At 40.3% G+C, this 16,962-nt stretch overlaps 1 protein-coding gene across 1 annotated transcript in view; it reads right to left on the bottom strand.

Moving 5' to 3' along the window:
• Positions 1–16,962, bottom strand: part of ches1 (checkpoint suppressor 1) — an 85,719-nt gene that overhangs the window by 12,410 nt on the left and 56,347 nt on the right. The window contains exons 3-5 of the mRNA XM_028439755.1: positions 9,954–10,105; positions 7,328–7,366; positions 2,431–2,468 (exon numbers count right to left, since the gene is read on the bottom strand). Coding sequence (XP_028295556.1) covers positions 2,431–2,468; positions 7,328–7,366; positions 9,954–10,105 — 229 coding nt within the window. The remainder of the gene's footprint in view (positions 1–2,430; positions 2,469–7,327; positions 7,367–9,953; positions 10,106–16,962) is intronic.

Below are 16,962 nucleotides of genomic sequence, written 5' to 3'. Positions count from 1 at the left end.
TCCATGGATACGGTTTATAATAAAGTGGAAAGGAAAAGTGCTGAAAATCGTCAAACGAATTAGCATTACAAAAAAAAATGATCGGAATAAAAGCTAGGATTTTTCTGCTTTATTAAGCATTATACAACAGCTAGTTCCGACCAAGTAATTTAATTGGAAAATAGAAATTCCTAGAGTGCAACAACAGTACCAGGACTTCTTACACACTATATCACTCCGATGTACAGCTGATCTATCAACCATCCATTTCCAGACCCGCTTTTTCCTGTTTTTCAGGGTCGCGGGAGTCTGCCATGCCTATCTCCGGCTCACAATGGGCACAAGGCGGGGGTACACCCTGGACAGGTTGCCAGTCCATCGCAGGGCAACACAGACACAGACAACCACTCACACTCACTCCTACGCGCAATCTACAGACCCATTCAACCTAACAGTCATGTTTTTGGATTGTGTGAGGAAGCCTGGGTACCTGGAGGAAACCCATGTAGCACGGAGAGAACATGCAAACTCCACACAAAAAAGGACCCAAGCGTCTACCCCAGGGTTTGAACCCAGGACCTTCTTGTTGTGAGGCGGACATGCTAACCACGAAGCCTAAATAAATACCGTTAATTACCGTTACATCTTGGGCTGCAGTATACTGTGTGCTCTCCACTTGTGGAACTATTTAATTAATTAGATTAAATAAACAAACTAATAATAATCTCGTCTCACTTATTACCTTTGACTAATAAAATGAGCTTGTTGAATTGTTGTATATTATTATCTATGGCACTCAGACGTCGAGCCTATGACCGAATCACACCAGTGCCGATATTTCAACACAACAGCACTCCTTCTTGTGTGATATTGCTTAAATACACACTTGATACTTCAGTGGCTAAAATTATTCCTGAAAACAATATGTTAAATAGTATCAGGCTTGGACAAATATTGTATTTTCCCTATGCGCCCCTAATGAAAATTTTGTCCATATATCATTTAATTTATTTTGGGCAAACTCCCCCCCCCCCCCCCAAAAAAAATCCCCAAAAAACCAAAAACAAAACACTCAACAGGTTAAACTGTTTAAGCAGCTAAATAACTACTTTGACTGTTAATCACCTGTTGCATGCATTAATGGAGGGACAATAATTTTACACATACTGTAACAACCTGCTATTAGAGAGTGTGCTTGTGTGCAAAAGAGATGAAGAGGAGAGGAGAGGAGAGGAGAGAGAGAGAAGAGAAGAGAAGAGAGGAGAGGAGAGGAGAGGAGAGGAGAGGAGAGGAGAGGAGAGGGAGGAGAGAGGAAAAAAGAAAGAAAGAAAGACTGCAGCAGAGCTACAAACTAAATATTCAAATGAGGATCTTGACTGATTAGCCACCAATCTGTGTGAGTCGCACTTGCCTGAGGAAAGATCTGCAAGTGATGCTTTTGGACACAGAACATATGATAGTTCTTTAAGGTCTATCCATCCATTATAAGTTCTTTCAGAAGTTTAGTCAGTGTGAGTGGATGACCAGGTCAGGTCAGGTTTTTAGTTTCCTTGGAAGTCAGATTTGATCTTGTGTGATGAGCAGCTCTGAAAGCTCTGGGAACAGGAGATGGAAGTAATAACTCAGAGCAGTAAGAGCTCCAAACCCACTCTCTCTGCAGAACCGACTACCTCCCAAAAACTCTTTCCTTGTCTCGCCCTCCGGCTGGCTGTCACAACTCGGCTTCCTCTGAAAATCACACCAGAGTATTTCTGCACTCTTTCTTTCAATAGCACATTTTAAGGATAGCCCTTTCTCCCCATCTCTCCTTGTCACTAGTCAGCCTCCCTAACTCGTCCTCTTTTCTCCCTTTCATCCATCTGTCCAGCTGCTCAGACACATCACTCAGGCTAAGCGTGTGTGTGTGTGTGTGTGTGTGTCTAGAGGGAGTCCAGGTTTTCAGACACTCTCTCCAACCTCGGCTCCTTGACCATTACCACTCCATTATCAGCGGCGATGGAGGGCGCGCCGCTGACGCCTAATGTATCCATTTCCAGCTCCATTTAGGACTCTGCAGCCCAGTGAGCTCCTGGAGTGCTCTCTGATTGGGATTGAATGTCCATTTAAACTGCCATCCAGCCACCAGGGAAGAGGTTGTGTAGGAGGGGAGGAGGAAAAAGGAAAAGTGGGGAAAAATACAGGAAAAGAGAAGTAAAAAAATGGAAAGAGTGCTCCCCAGCCTCTCAATTCAAACTCAGGTTTTTGGCTGAGCCAAGTGTCAGAATCAAACACTTTGCATTCTTACGGTGCACTTCTGAAAAGAGGAATTTGGAATTGAGATGATTAGAGTTGGTGCATCTGTAGAGGGTGGAGAAAGGAAGAGACAGAACCAGGAAAGAAACAGGCGTCGGATCTCTCAACACACACCACACACACCCACACACGCACACACGCTGCAGGTGAAAACCATACCTTGTAGGAGAACTCCTCCATTCTTTCTGAAGAGGGGACTTCCCGGCACAACGGAGGACTAGAAAAGGGTAGAAGGAGGAGGAGGGGAGACAGAGAGGAACACGGTCAATATTTGATCTGCTCTCTGCAGTTTCAACCGATAGCAGGGCAGGAAATTTGAGCCCATAAGCCAGTGCTTCTGATTATAGTGATTAGATTCCCGGGTGTCCCACTGTACCATTATTCCCTGTGATTACCTCAGAGAATTACAGCTCCCAAGCTGTAGTCCCACGGGGGTAATTTCTCATGACAACCCCCCACCGCCCACTACTTGTCCATTCACACAGAAAAACAATCCACACACACACACACACACACACAACACCCACACACACACACACACACACACACACACACACACACACACACACACACACACACACACGACACACACACACCACACACACCACACACACACACAACACACACACACACACACACACACACACACGTGTAGCTTGTGCCCATGCCACATGGCATAGACGGATGTGTGTACACTACAGTGTGATAAAACCCTACAAACAACCAAGACACAACACACAACACACACACACACACACACACAAAGCCGGGGAGTCACTTTAGGTGATCATTGCACCACTAAATGAGGAGGTAATGACTGCATTTCTCACATAGATGGAGATATTCTTCACTCACCCCTGGAGGAGACAATGGATGCAGTTCTGCTAGTAAATCCATAATTTTTACGTAAAAGGGGGGCAATGAGGGAGGCATAGAATGGAGGGAGGGGAGGGGAGAGAAGCTGTAAGAGCTTTCCAGGTTGAGCGGTCTTTAGCTCCCCATTAGAGCGCGCGTCTGACAGCTTCCGCCCCTCTTTCCGCAGCCAGACACGTGTTCTCAAACATCGCATCTTGGGTCCGATGTCTCAGGACGCGCTCGTATGCAGACGCCACACCACACACCAAAGTTAGAAAAACACAAGGGGGGGTTAGTTATGTGGGGCGAGCTCTTTTTATGTGCTGTAAAAAAGCTGAAACTGTTGCCTGTGATGGGACCCTCACCTTATCAGATGGGGGAAGATACACAAACAGAATGTTTAGCTTTTATAGCCGTTCCTAACACAAATCTAACTGTTTATCTAATAATGCCAACTTAACGTTAAGGAAATATCTTCCAAACTACATTATTCTATGTTTACAATTTGTTTCTGTTTTCAAATGCAATGTAAGCATAATTAGGTCCTCCAACATATGCAAACACACCAAAATCCTGCAGCAAACCCTAATGCTAACGTTCCTCGAAAGAAATGTAATCCTAATGATCTTCTTGTGGCAACGCACACACAGACACCACACAGGACACACAGAGACACACACAGACACCACACAAAAATGTTTAACTTTTATGGCAATTCATGCAGTAAGTAGACAAATCTAACTGTTTATCTAATAATGCAAACATTTATGCAAATATTTTCCCAAACTACATATATGTTACAATTTGTCTCCGTTTTCAAATGCAATGTAAGCATAATTAGGTCCTCCAACATATGTAAACACATCAAAATCCTGGAGCCAACTCTAATGCTAACGTTCCTCTAAAAAAAAAAAACAAAATCCTCATGATCGTCTTGTGGCAACGCACACACAAACGTGCGCGCGCGCACACATACACAAACAACAGCAAACGCAAATTTCAGCCCTGAGCCACCTGCTGTTGCCATGGAGAGTTGCCACATAGCGTTGCCACGGCGATAACATATTTTTCCTGCGCTAACAGCCTGTCTGTTTTCCCTAGCACCCCACCCCCTGCCCATCTCGTTTCCTCCCACAACTTCTCTCTCTCTCTTCTCCTTCTCCTCCTCTCCTCTCTCCTCCCATCCCTGCACTCCTCCCTCTCCCTCTCTCCGTGTCTCAACAAATGGCTTCACAGCGCGACAGCACCTGACTTATACTACATGTGTTGCCATGGCGGCGTTCCCGTTACCATGGCGACCCCGTGCATTAAATACAGTGGGCGAGGAGCTAAACTAGGGACAACCGCTCATGTTATAACCCATCAATATATTTCCTCATCAGAAAAAAAAAGAAATAAAATGGAAAGAGAGAGAGAGAGAGAGAGAGAGAGAGAGAGAGAGAGAAAGAGAGAGAGCTGTAAAGCAACCTCCTGAGACAACCTCTCTCCATCCTCACTCTCCCCCTTTCCTCCTCTCATCCAGATGCTGATGGGGTGTGAAGGAATGCACCATGGAGCTGACCTCCTACCCAGCATGCTTCGTCTCCCCCTTTCCACACACACACAGAGAGACACACTGCATGAGGTGAACACACACACACACACACCCCCCAATAGAAATTAATGCGTACGATCCCCACACACACACACACACGTCAACACACTCTGGAGCAAGCCGCATGTGGGGGTCGACGAGTGTGTCGTGAGTTATTGTAGTCCATGAAAATGCGAGAGGTGTGAGCGATAAACAGCGGAGGACAAAAGAAGCGTCACTGCGCACCTTCTTCCTCCCCTTCAGTCCCAGCCTCTCCCCTGCTTTTTCCTCTCCAACTCGCTCTGCCACTTTCTTTCTTTCTCGCTCCCCACGTTCATCTTCCACTTGTGGGTTGCATAGAACTGCTCGAGACAGTCCTTGACCTTAACATAATAGACATGCTGTGCAGCCATTCACAGTCATTACACTTCATAACATAATATTCTTCAGACCGAGTGCTCTTGAGCGAGATATCGTCTTATATTGATTGAACTTGACTTCCAGGATGAAAGAAGCCGCTCGTACAGTAACTTAGACATTTTCACGTTTGTCTGACTGTGTGCTTTGAAGAAATCCTTCCATTGTCACCAAATGTAAAGTTTAATGTTGGCCCCTTTACGTTCATCCATTTATGCAAATAAACAACATACAAAAACTAGTAGCATGCAACGTTTAATTATATTACATATACTGTATACAGATGTTAGATTTTTCTTTTCCACCTAGGTTGTTGTTTAGAATTCACTAATATACATTTAGCATATATATTAAATTACATCTACACTTGAATGCCTTCATATAATTCTGCACCGAAATAATTTATTTTTCACCCATAATCATATTTTTTGATGAAAGACAAAAAACGCCTTATTATTATTGTGCTTGCCTGCTCCTCATACCAAAGGTAAATTATACCTAGTGCTGCTACCTCAGCAAAAAAAGCTCACACCCTCTTGGTTCTTCTTTAAAGTTTCAAAGGTCAATGAGATTACCCTTTGTCTTTTGAAATCTCCACTCTTCCACTACCACGCCCAACATTTATAAATACATTTCTTTCACACCGCATTAATTCAGTCAGCCATTAGGAAAAAAAATTAAATAAAAATGGGAACACTTTTCTGCACTAAGAGCTAAAACAGATACTCAACATGTTTCAAATCTTGTAAAACTCAGAAATGTGTGTACGGTACAAAAGACAGGCAGCTTTATTGTTTTGGCCCATTAACTATATGTATTGCATTGCATACAAGCTACGTGTGTGCTTTACAATGCTGCGAGGCAATTTCTAAAGCACACCATAAATTCTTAAATTGATTTTCCACCTTTTATGCAGCTACTGCTTCCTGTTAATTTAAAGCCAATGCAAAAAAAAAAAAAAAAAGAAAGCGTTTGTTATTCAACCATAAAGTTGCATGTAGGGGTTGGTTAAGATGCTATCAGGAGAAGCTCTTGTTATTAAATAATTAGAGAAAGACTTTTTGTAGCTCCAAATAGTTTACTTATTAGTGTTTGACTTTTCAATGTACTTCCCTTCCTGGCAATTCTCATGTTTCAAATACATGTATATAAATAATGCATGATTTAAATCAGTGGTTCCCATAAAGGGGAACATTGAGCATGAGACATTTTCTTATTTGCACTCAAATAACTTTATTATTACTGTTTTAAAATATTTGATTACACATTTTATGCTATTTTTTATGAGTTTTGGAGAGGAAAGGTCACAATTTATGTCATTTTCAATAAAAATAAGTTTAGCCATTTTGTAGAAATGTTGTTGTTCAAAGGGGGTGGGACAGAAAAAGTTTGGGGGCCACTGATTTAAATCAACATAACAGTTATCAGCAAATGTGAATATTATGCAGTAGTGAAAGACAGACTTTCTGCCTTTGATGTTTTTGTCATTTTGGGCCAAAATTGTTAGGTTAGAATTTTAACTTAAAAATATGAAAAACTTTAACACACAATTTCTATCAAATGATAATAGTGTAATCACATGGAGTAGACAAGAGTGGTTATCCAGTTCTCCATATTATCTGATGTAATGTGATGAACTTTACCGGCGATATCAGGTTCTGATCAGTTGGAAACCTAAAAGCTCCCGCTAATATTACAGCAGTTTCTTTTTTAAACACAAGATTTTCAGATTTGGTATGACTTTTATCAATCACAGTGAAATAGTCGTATATCAAAAGTTAAAACCCTATATACTGTATTCTTTATGACTGGGAGGATAAAGAAGTTGCTAATTAATCATATTGCATATGTTCTTGAAAAAATAATAAACAATAAAATGTATGTATGTATTGAATGAGGTGATACTGTCCATTTTATGTAATAAAGGCTTAGACATGCAGCAGTGAAGCATCTTTAATTCTACTCCAACCAGAAAACTGGCTCACGTTGCACTTTTCTGCCATGCGTCACAATGCACATGAGCAAACCTTACTCCCACCCCCCCCCACCCCCCAACGTACAGTGACCTCTCCTCCACCACAACCACGTGTTCAGAATCCTGCCTCCAATTTGTTCCACTTCCCCATACCTCATTGTTCAAAATGACACTTTTACATTTTATGGTGAACCAATTATTCTGTCTTACACAGTCCGTTGGCTCAGCAAGCCAACCTGCCTGGATCAACTGGGGAGAGGATTGGAGGGCTGCTGCTGCTGCTGGTAGGCTGCGGGGGGGGGTTCTGGTGTTGGGGGTATTCAGAAAAAAAGACGGATAAGTTGGAAAAAAAAATATGACTAATAATGCATCTCTGACATAGCCACCGGGATGGGAAGGAGAAATGGAGAGCAACGTGCTAGGAGAGGTCAGGACGGGAAGCAAAAGGAGGAGGACATAAGAAACAACACAGGTGGATGCTGCTGGTGCATCCTGTGTGCGTGTGTGCGCGTGCGTGTTTTAGGACCACGAGGGGGGGAGAATAAAGTGAATGTAGTCAAAAGAGGATTTAATTTAATGATAAAGTGAAAAAGAGAAGAAAGGGAATACATCACAGCAGGGATAAATAAAGAAGATGGAGTACTGGGTGCCCTCACTAGTTGTAATGTATGCCTGGGGATGAGCAGGAGGGTGTGCAAAGATATTAAAAGAGGAGACAACAAGATGGAAAGAGAGAGAGAGAGAGAGAGAGGGGGGGGATTGGAATGGTTTCTGAGCCGGAGGAGAGGGAGGAAAGGATGGCAAAGGGAGAAGAGGGCGATCGGATGAACAAGTGAGCATGTGGAGAAGGAGCGAGTGGGAAAGAAAGGGCAAACGGTGCTTTTCTACCTGCAATGTGCCCGAGGGGGGAGGGAGATAGGAGGAGGGACGGAAGTGTTGTTGCATGAAAACAGCGTGCAAAAAAGATTTGAGGAAAAGGACAGAGCGGGTCAGCTGTAGAACGCCTGGAGCGAGTAGGAGGAGGAAGTGACAGATGGAGAGCGTGGATGGAGGAAGGGATGAGTCTATAGTTTCATATTAATGCATACATACTGGTTTAATTCCACTCTCAAAGCTCCACTTTAACCAGATAAAAGAGAACAACTTTGGACTATTAACCCTGAGTGTATTGTACTATGTAGACGTACGGTGAGGGTCAGATGTTATTTATCTTTCCCATCAAACATCACTACACCATATTTCATAAAAAGGACTCAGATCCTTTACTAATTAAACTTTACCTGATTGTAACACATTAAGTTCAGGACAACATGCTGACTTTATGTGTAACCATTAGGGATGAGCGAGTACAGCATTATCTGTATCTGTTAACCATATTATGAGTTATATGCATCTGTATCCGTACACGGAGTGGGCGGGGCCTAACCCGGAAGTGGGTCGGGTTGTTTTGAAATGGACGGGCTTTAACCGGTAAGTTATTTTAAGCATGAAACTGATATGGGTTAATCAGCAATTGTTATATTTATTGCTGATTAGAAAACTATTTACAGGACAGCATCAGCATTGAGCTTCAGATCAATGGTTTTGATCACGATAGCAAACTATTTACAGAACAAGTTTTATTTTGCAACAATGAATACAACACATGCGGTTGGAATTATGAAGTAAAATGTAATGAGCAAGAGTTTTCATACGCAACAAAACTTCCTTTTTTTTTATTATTTATGATCAGTGTGAATTTTTCTTTTTTTAATTTTATTTCCTCACCAGGTATGCGTGTGTGCGTGTGAGAGAGAGAAAGAGAGAGAGAGAGTATTTCATGAAATACAGCAAGAAAGTGTCAGAAACTGGTTAAACTCAGCTGACGTAAGAAAAAAAAAAAAGACGCAACGCGAGACGCATTTTACCAAGCACCACGTCTGAACGAACCCACGTTTATCAGAGTTTTACTGGTTAAAGTACAAACCGAAGTAGAAACAAACCTGAAGCTGAAGAAACCCTAAACGTTAATGGAAAAGACCCAGAGCCGTTGTGTGTGTCAGTGAGCACAGCGTGTGAGTGTGTAGGGGAGGGTCGCTCTGATTAGCCTGCAGAAAGCAGACACGATCAGCGCAATGAAGATTTTCATTCAATCCGACCACAGATATTGACTCGTATTACTCATATATAACTCATACTCGGCAAAAGTGCTTTATCCATACCGGATTATCTGGCTCAACGCTAGTAACTATACATCTCGTAAAGTCACACTTAATGCTCTCCCTGTCATTGTTTAAAATAGCAGCGAAGTTAAGCCGCAGACAGTATATAGTCTTCTTAAAGATGTGAAACCTTGCTTCAATCAGAAATAAAATGGGTTAAAAGCAATCAAAAATGGTGGAAAAGGTGCTGAAATGGGGTTTTATAAACCACATAAATTGGTTAAAAGTTAAAAATTCATTTAAAAATGTACATAAACTGGCAAATAATGGGCAAATCGTGAATGTGGTTAAATTGGCAAAAATAAACATAAAATGTGATGAAAAGGGGTTAAAGTGACAATAATACGTCAACATATGCAAATTTAGGATGAAAAAGTTGTGGAAAAAGTTCAGAAGTGCCAAAAATGTCTTAAAAGTAGAAAAAATGTGCAAAAGAGGCATTGGAATTTGATAAAAAAGTGGCAGAAATGGGAGTAATGTAGCAAAAATGCATTAAAAGGAGCAAAAATATGGCATGAAAAAGTGATGAAAACATGGCAAGTTTGGTGTAGTTGCAGAAAAAAGGTGAAAATAAGTAAAAATGTGCTTCATCCAGACCAATCAGGTTCTATAAATGAAGTAATAGTATCATTTTTTTTTAAAAAGTGTAAAGTGGTCTTACCTGCTGTGAAATGTCTGTGGTAGGGTGGGTGGGGAGGTGGAAGGCGTGGCCAGGCTCGGTGAGAAAGGATGGTACGGCGTCTTCTTCAAGGCCTGAATCAGGTTGTGTCTGTACTCTGGATCTATTGACCACAAGGAACCTTTGCCTATGCTCTGAAAGATAGAACAGAGTGTTGTTATTAGTCTTATTCATTCATCAAAACAAAAACAAAAAAAAACGTTTCCATATACAGTATACGATGTAAAAAAAAAAAAAGTTTCTCTGTGACTCTTGCCAGTACTTTTAGATTTGCACTATTCTACTTCTTGCTCCAGATATAATACCTCACAATACCTTGTGTTTTCCTTTTTATAATGTAAATATATAGTAGAATGGACAATAAAAGCCCATTTTCTAAACTCTACCTTGCAAAACAAACATCAATCTAGACTTAACTAGACTAGATATAGGGCAATATTTTAAATTGTGGAAACATTATACAGAAATGAAAGGAACTTGACATATTTGTGGCCCTTAAATCATGGCAAACACTGCCCTGGTGTACAGTGAAAGTCGGCCGCCTAAACACGAGCCAACAAACAACTCAGACCTTGTTCCCGATCCTTTACAAAACCACCTGTCGACAAGTTTGCATTCCCACCACGAAAAAGACCTTGAAAGGAACAACGATCCAAACACTTGCTGGCAAAAACACGAGCTTCATGTTCCATTAGAAAAAAAACAGACACAAGCCAAAACCTCTTTTCCAACACTAAAAGTACTGGTTTTAACTTCATGCCTAATGCCAGTTCACAGACTGTTTTCCAGTCCTCTGCCTATTCATTGGTAAAAATTCTTGAAGATACATGCAAACTCTTTAACTTTTTCCACTCCAGAGGCAACGATGGAGCGTATTTTTAGATCAAAGCAGCTTTCCGTCTCCCCTAATGAAGCCGTCAGCTTCGAATCTGAGTGAATCCAGCCTTCAGATTATGAAAGAAGGCAAGGGCTGCCATAAAAATACACTTGCTCTCCTTTTCTTTTACCAGTTTCTCCCCTGTTGCTTTCATCTGCCTTGTCATCAGAATGTGGCAAAATGTGACAGAAAAGGAGAAACACAAAGTAAATATAAAATTCAAGTCTGAAGCTCACTTTGTAGTGCTCTGTGATATGATACAGGTACAGGCTACACTGTGGGAACATGTCACGAATGTGATACTCGGATCTGTGCAAAGGATTCTATTAAGGGGGGAAAGTCAGATGTGACAAGGCTGTGCAAGAGAGAGATAATTGGGGACAAGTTTGAAAACCTAAGGCGCACTTTACTTCGAAGTGGCAGAAAAAAAATACACTGAACATTGCTTCAGTTTATACACGTGGGTCAATCATAAAGTATACAACATGTAAAAAACACTTAATTTAAATGATGACACAGGTATATGTGCACATATAAAACAGGAACTGACAAACAAAGATTATTTTTGAATATTTAAATACACAGCGAGTTAAAGCTGCTGTGAGAATAACCAACAGTTTCTTAATGAAACTGATAGGTGTCGTGTAGGCCTCATAGATCAATAACTTGAAGGTATTTCTACTGAAAACCGGGAGAATTTACTCACAAAGGTTGAAATTGCCGCTTGAAATATTTTTGTTGACTCAAAAATAAACAATGGGTTTGTTGACAAATGGTCAAGTGACTTGATTCTTGAACTTTGGAAAAGTTTTGTGCATTGCATTGTGGGATTTGGAGTCTCATAGAAGAATGCAAAGTTTCTTTGCCAAACAAGACAGTGATTCACTTTGTTCTGGTTTCTTTATCGTGCTCCCTGTGATGTGCGCTCCATTCGATTTCAGCTGTATTCGAGTGTTTCTGAGAAAACCACAATATTTAGTAAGTAAATAAATGTATTTGTATAGCGCTTCTCACAGACAATAGTCACAAAGTGCATATTTTTCACACTTACTGTAAGTGTTTCACTTCAAACAAATTTAATTTATTAATGAGGAAGAAAAAAAAAATCAGGACTTTGACTAGTCCACTCCAAAGTCTTTATTTAGTTTTTCTTCAGCCATTCAGAGGTGGACTTGCTGGTGTGTTTTGGATCATTGTCCTGCAGTAGAAACAAAGTTTGCTTCAGCTTGAGGTCACGAACACTTGGCCGAACATTCTCCTTCAGGATTTTTTGGTAAATGTCAGAATTCATACTTCCATTTATCACAGCAAGTCTTTCAGGACCTGAAGCAGCAAAACAGCCCCAGACCATCACAATGCCACCACCATATTTTACTGTTGTATGATGTTCTTTTTCTGAACTTTTTACTTTAAAGTGTTACTTTTACATCAGATGTAATGGGACACAGACCTTCCAAAAAGTTCAACGTTTGTCTCGTCAGTCCACAGAATATTTTCCCAAAAATCTTGGCGATCATCAAGATGTTTTCTGGCAAAAATGAGACGAGCCTTAATGTTCGTTTTGCTGAGCAGTGGTTTTCTTCTTGGAGCTCTCCCATGTAGGCCATTTGTGCCCATGTAGCCCAGTCTCTTTCTTATGGTGGAGTCATGAACACTGACCTTAACTGAGGCAAGTGATGCCTGCAGTTCTTTAGATGTTGTTGTGGGGTCTTGAGTCAGCTCTCTGATGAGTCGTCGCTGCGCTCTTGGGGTAATTTTGGTCGGGCGGCCACTTCTCGGAAACTTCACCACTGTTCCGTATTTTGGCCATTTGTGGATAATGGCTCTCACTTTGGTTTGCTAGAGTCCCAAAGCTTTAAAAATGGCTTCATAACCTTTTCCAGACTGATAGATTTCAATTACTTTTTTTTCTCATTTGTTCCTGAATGTCTTTGGATCTCGGCATGATGTCTATAGCTTATGAGGATGTTTTGGTCTACTTCACTTTGTCAGGTTGGTCCTATTCAAGTGATTTCTAGATTGCAAACAGGTGTGCAGTAATCAGGCCTGGGTGTGGCTACAGAAATTTAACTCAGCCATATTTATGTTTTAACAGGAGCTGGGGGGCAAACACTTTTTCATATGGGGCCATGTAGCTTTAGATTTTTTTCTTCCTCATGAATAAAACCCTTCATTTAAAAACTGCATTTTGTGTTTCCTTGCGTTATCTTTGACTCATGTTTAAATTTGTTTGATGATCTGAAACATTTAAGTGTGGAAAACATGCAAAAAAGTAAGAAATCAGGAAGGAGGCAAACACTTTTTAACACCACTGTATATAATGTTAATCCGTTGAAAGGTATTTGAACTGTATTTTGTGATGGGGCATTCTTAAGAGTACAAAAAACTCAAACAAGGATATATTTCAAACATAAAACCTGCAAAAGCTTCAAGCTTCAAACCTTATTTGTAAAACACACCCAAGACACTGTTTCAGCACAGTGGACAACTTTCTTTACTGATTCATTGTAAATTATATGTTGAGGAGTGGCCTGCAGCGGTTGTTGTATTTCTTCAAATCAAGGAAGAAAAATACTTTCAACACATCAGCTTTGCATTAATCTATTGGTTCCGAAAGCTTTGGTTTTAGCATCACCAGTCTGCACCCTCTTTCCTGCAGCGTGGCGAAGCACTTGCATGATGATCGCTCACTGGTTTAAATCTAATATCATTCTTGCTTCAATGGCTTCAACACCGTAGAATATTTAATTAACTCAGAAAACCATTTCTAATGAACCAAAAGTATAAAACACTACTGTTGAACAGGGGCGGGAACCTCTGGGTCCCTCACGATACGATACAAAGCTCACGATATGACAATACTGTGATTATCAATGCATTGGTCAAAAATCAATCTACGATAATCTATGACATAACAAGAAAAAAAAATATTAAGTGAAAGACAATACATTGAAAAAGTGTCCTATGAACAGTGACACTATTTTAGTGCAACATTTCTGTAAATAAGTGTCAACATACCAATGTAAACCAATAAGTGTCTCCAATAGTGCTTTGTGTAAACAAAAAATAGGGTCTTTCTTACCAGTGACACCATTATAGTGCAATATTCCAGGAAATAATATTGGTTCGTTCAACAAACAGTGACAAAATTCCTGTGAAGTCCTTCCTGCACATTTTAGTAAAAAAGCAATATCAATAATCGATTGTGCGAATAAATATCACGATATATCACCGTATCAAGATATTGTCACACTCCTACTGTTGAAATGTAAAGTGTAGAAGCTGCAAAACTCACTTGAATTCTTTAGGTCCAAAACTGAGCAAAAACCCATAGCAGCTCTCGACTGACCAGGATGTGTGTGCTTTTCATTTTTCACCCCTCAGCGTGTTGATCTTTGCGTATGTCGGTCGGGTTGAACACCATCCATATGTGCTATGATTTGCTGTGTGGGTGAATGTGTGTATAGCGAGTTCCCTAGAGAGTGCGATATTACCCAGCGTGGTCTGCTCCGGGGAGTGCTTCAATTATTGCCAGTAACGCCTCTCCTGGAGAGCATGATATTACACACACATACACACTGAGGTGAGCCCCTCTGGGCCAAATCTCCCCTCACACCTCCAGACTAACAGGCCCCATCTATGTGTGTGTGTGTGTGTGCGTGTGTCTATGTGTGAGTCTGCCTACGAGCCAGCCCATTAGATCAATGCACTCCCTACTATCGTTCTCCGCGTGGGGCTCATGCCTCTGCCAACTAACCAGCCAATCAAAAACACTCATTCTACAAGACCTCCACTCTTCCTCTGGGTCGATAGACCAATCACAGGGCACATCTCACAGGAAGGGTTCGTCACCTGGGTTATAGCGGTTGTCCTGGCAACAAGAAGAACCATCCAAGCTCAGAGAGTAGAGACGCTGAAACAAAGTTTGCTGTTTTCTTGCCAAGTTTAGATAAAAGGTCTAATTTTGTGCGGTTCACAAAGCAAATGCACAAAAGTGCCACAAATTTTGCTAATTTCAAATTACATTTTTATTTTTGACATACCTTTTTATTTATGTATAGTTTTCTTTTTTATCAGCATTTATTTTGTTTCCTACGTATATATTCCTTTTAAATGTATCTTACTTTATTTTTGACATACATTTTTGGTTAATTGTGGGGTTTTCTTAATTACTGGTATTTAGTTTCCTCACAGGAGTTAAAAACTAATCTTTTCTGAAAAAATTGGTTATTTCTCAAAAAAAAAAACAAAAACAAAAAAAAAAAAACTGAAATTTAAAAAATGGATGTGGAAAATAGCATATGCATTTAAAGGTGTAAATTTTTTTTTTTTTTTTTTTTAAATCGTAAATTGAATCGAAATCGCAATATCTGTCAGAAAAATCGCAATTAGATTTTTTGTCAAAATCGTGCAGCCCTAACACAAAATGAGATTAAGTAGATAAAATGGCAATAAAAATACACCATATGACTGCAAAAAAACCCACAAAGTGATAGAAACATAATCTAAAAGGCAGCAAAAATATGGAAACATGACTTTAAAAACTAATAAAATGACAACAAAAATACACAAAATGACACTAAAAAACCAGTGACCACAAAAACACAAAATGGATCCAAAAACACACACGATAATAGAATCATACTCCAAAAGGCAGCAAAAATACGCAAATATGACTTTAAAAAACACATATAATGACAACAAAAACATGTAAAGCCTTTGTTCTTTCCTGTATTAACACTCACATTGATCATTATTCTAACATGTTGACAATGTGGCCCTCGGATCAGACAATCACATTGTTATGGCTCCCATTGTGATAAAAATGGTCCATCTCTGTGATAGAAGATTTTCATCTTTACCTCTGAGAGTGCCTACATTGAAGTCTGTAATAAAAGTGGAAATCTTAATCCTACAAGTTGAGGCAATTTTTCTCAAAACTTACGAGATTTGATGAAACTTGATGAACTTAATGAAACCCGAGGAGTGTTAAATTTTTATAGCTCAAAAAGAAACATATATGTAACGTATTCTGATGATGAAAACATCCGTGATGATCCTGACGTGAGTAGAAAACAAAGGAAAGAAAAATGGAGACAAAGGCAGCAATGGAGGAAAAAAACAGAAGGGAAGAGTGTGTGTGTGTGTGTGTGAAGGATGATTGTGTGTTGCTAACATCTGTTTCCTGTGTTATATAAGCTGTGGGGGCTGGCCTCCCTTGGAAACGGGTGATATTAAAAAGTCCTGCTGCTGTGCTGACCTCGCTAACACTGCTGCCCGCCTGCTACTGCATTCCCGCTATCCCTTTAGTTTACCTGTCACACGACTCACCACGTGCACGGCTGTGTGCAGTGTACACAGAAGAAGCTGAACTCAAGAGTAAAGTTAATTAATTTTGCAAGGCAGGAAACAACACCACTATGCTCTTTAGCAGGTTAGATCTTGTTTGTTTTTTTTTTAAAAACAAAGACATGAAGAAACTTGTTCAACACTGAACTTCAGACTCAGAGGTACTTAAAAAAACATCTCCATTAGAGCAGAGCTGAATAACTTCACCCCATGCTTTCTATAAACTGGTGTTATAGCTTTAGATGTCCAATCAATAATGGTGGGGAAAAAAAATAAATCAATTTTACGATTTATCGCGATTTTTGGGTCTTCGTAGGCGGCCACTGGGTGGCGGTAATGGACCAACAAGTGAGTGCAAACACAAAGAAGAGTTGCACCAGCTGGGATCTCTCTTTGGTAAACAAACCAACAACCGTGATTAAACCTGCACCTGTACGATTTAAATCAATACATACTTTTGATTGATTCCATGGCGAACGGATGTAAGCTGTATTAGCGTATTGCGTAACACAACGAACATTACTGCTCATCTTGTCCGTCACCATCCGGACATAAAGCTAGAGCTAAAGCTAAGATACCGGCAGTAAACCAATAGACCCTGGATGGGATATTGAATAAACTTATCCAGGTAATGAAGCTAGTCAAGGTTTCTACATGCATCATGTCAACAAGGCGGACCCAAACCTGTCCATCATAGCAACGCTACACGAACCGCTCCTCTAAGCTACACATTCACGCCAAAAGACTGACCATCAACATTTCTAA

This window comes from Gouania willdenowi, chromosome 24 (assembly GCF_900634775.1).
Source record: "Gouania willdenowi chromosome 24, fGouWil2.1, whole genome shotgun sequence".
Taxonomy (NCBI): domain Eukaryota; kingdom Metazoa; phylum Chordata; class Actinopteri; order Blenniiformes; family Gobiesocidae; genus Gouania; species Gouania willdenowi.
Note: the sequence above shows the minus strand (reverse complement) of the source record. Positions and strands in the feature narration are given on the sequence as shown.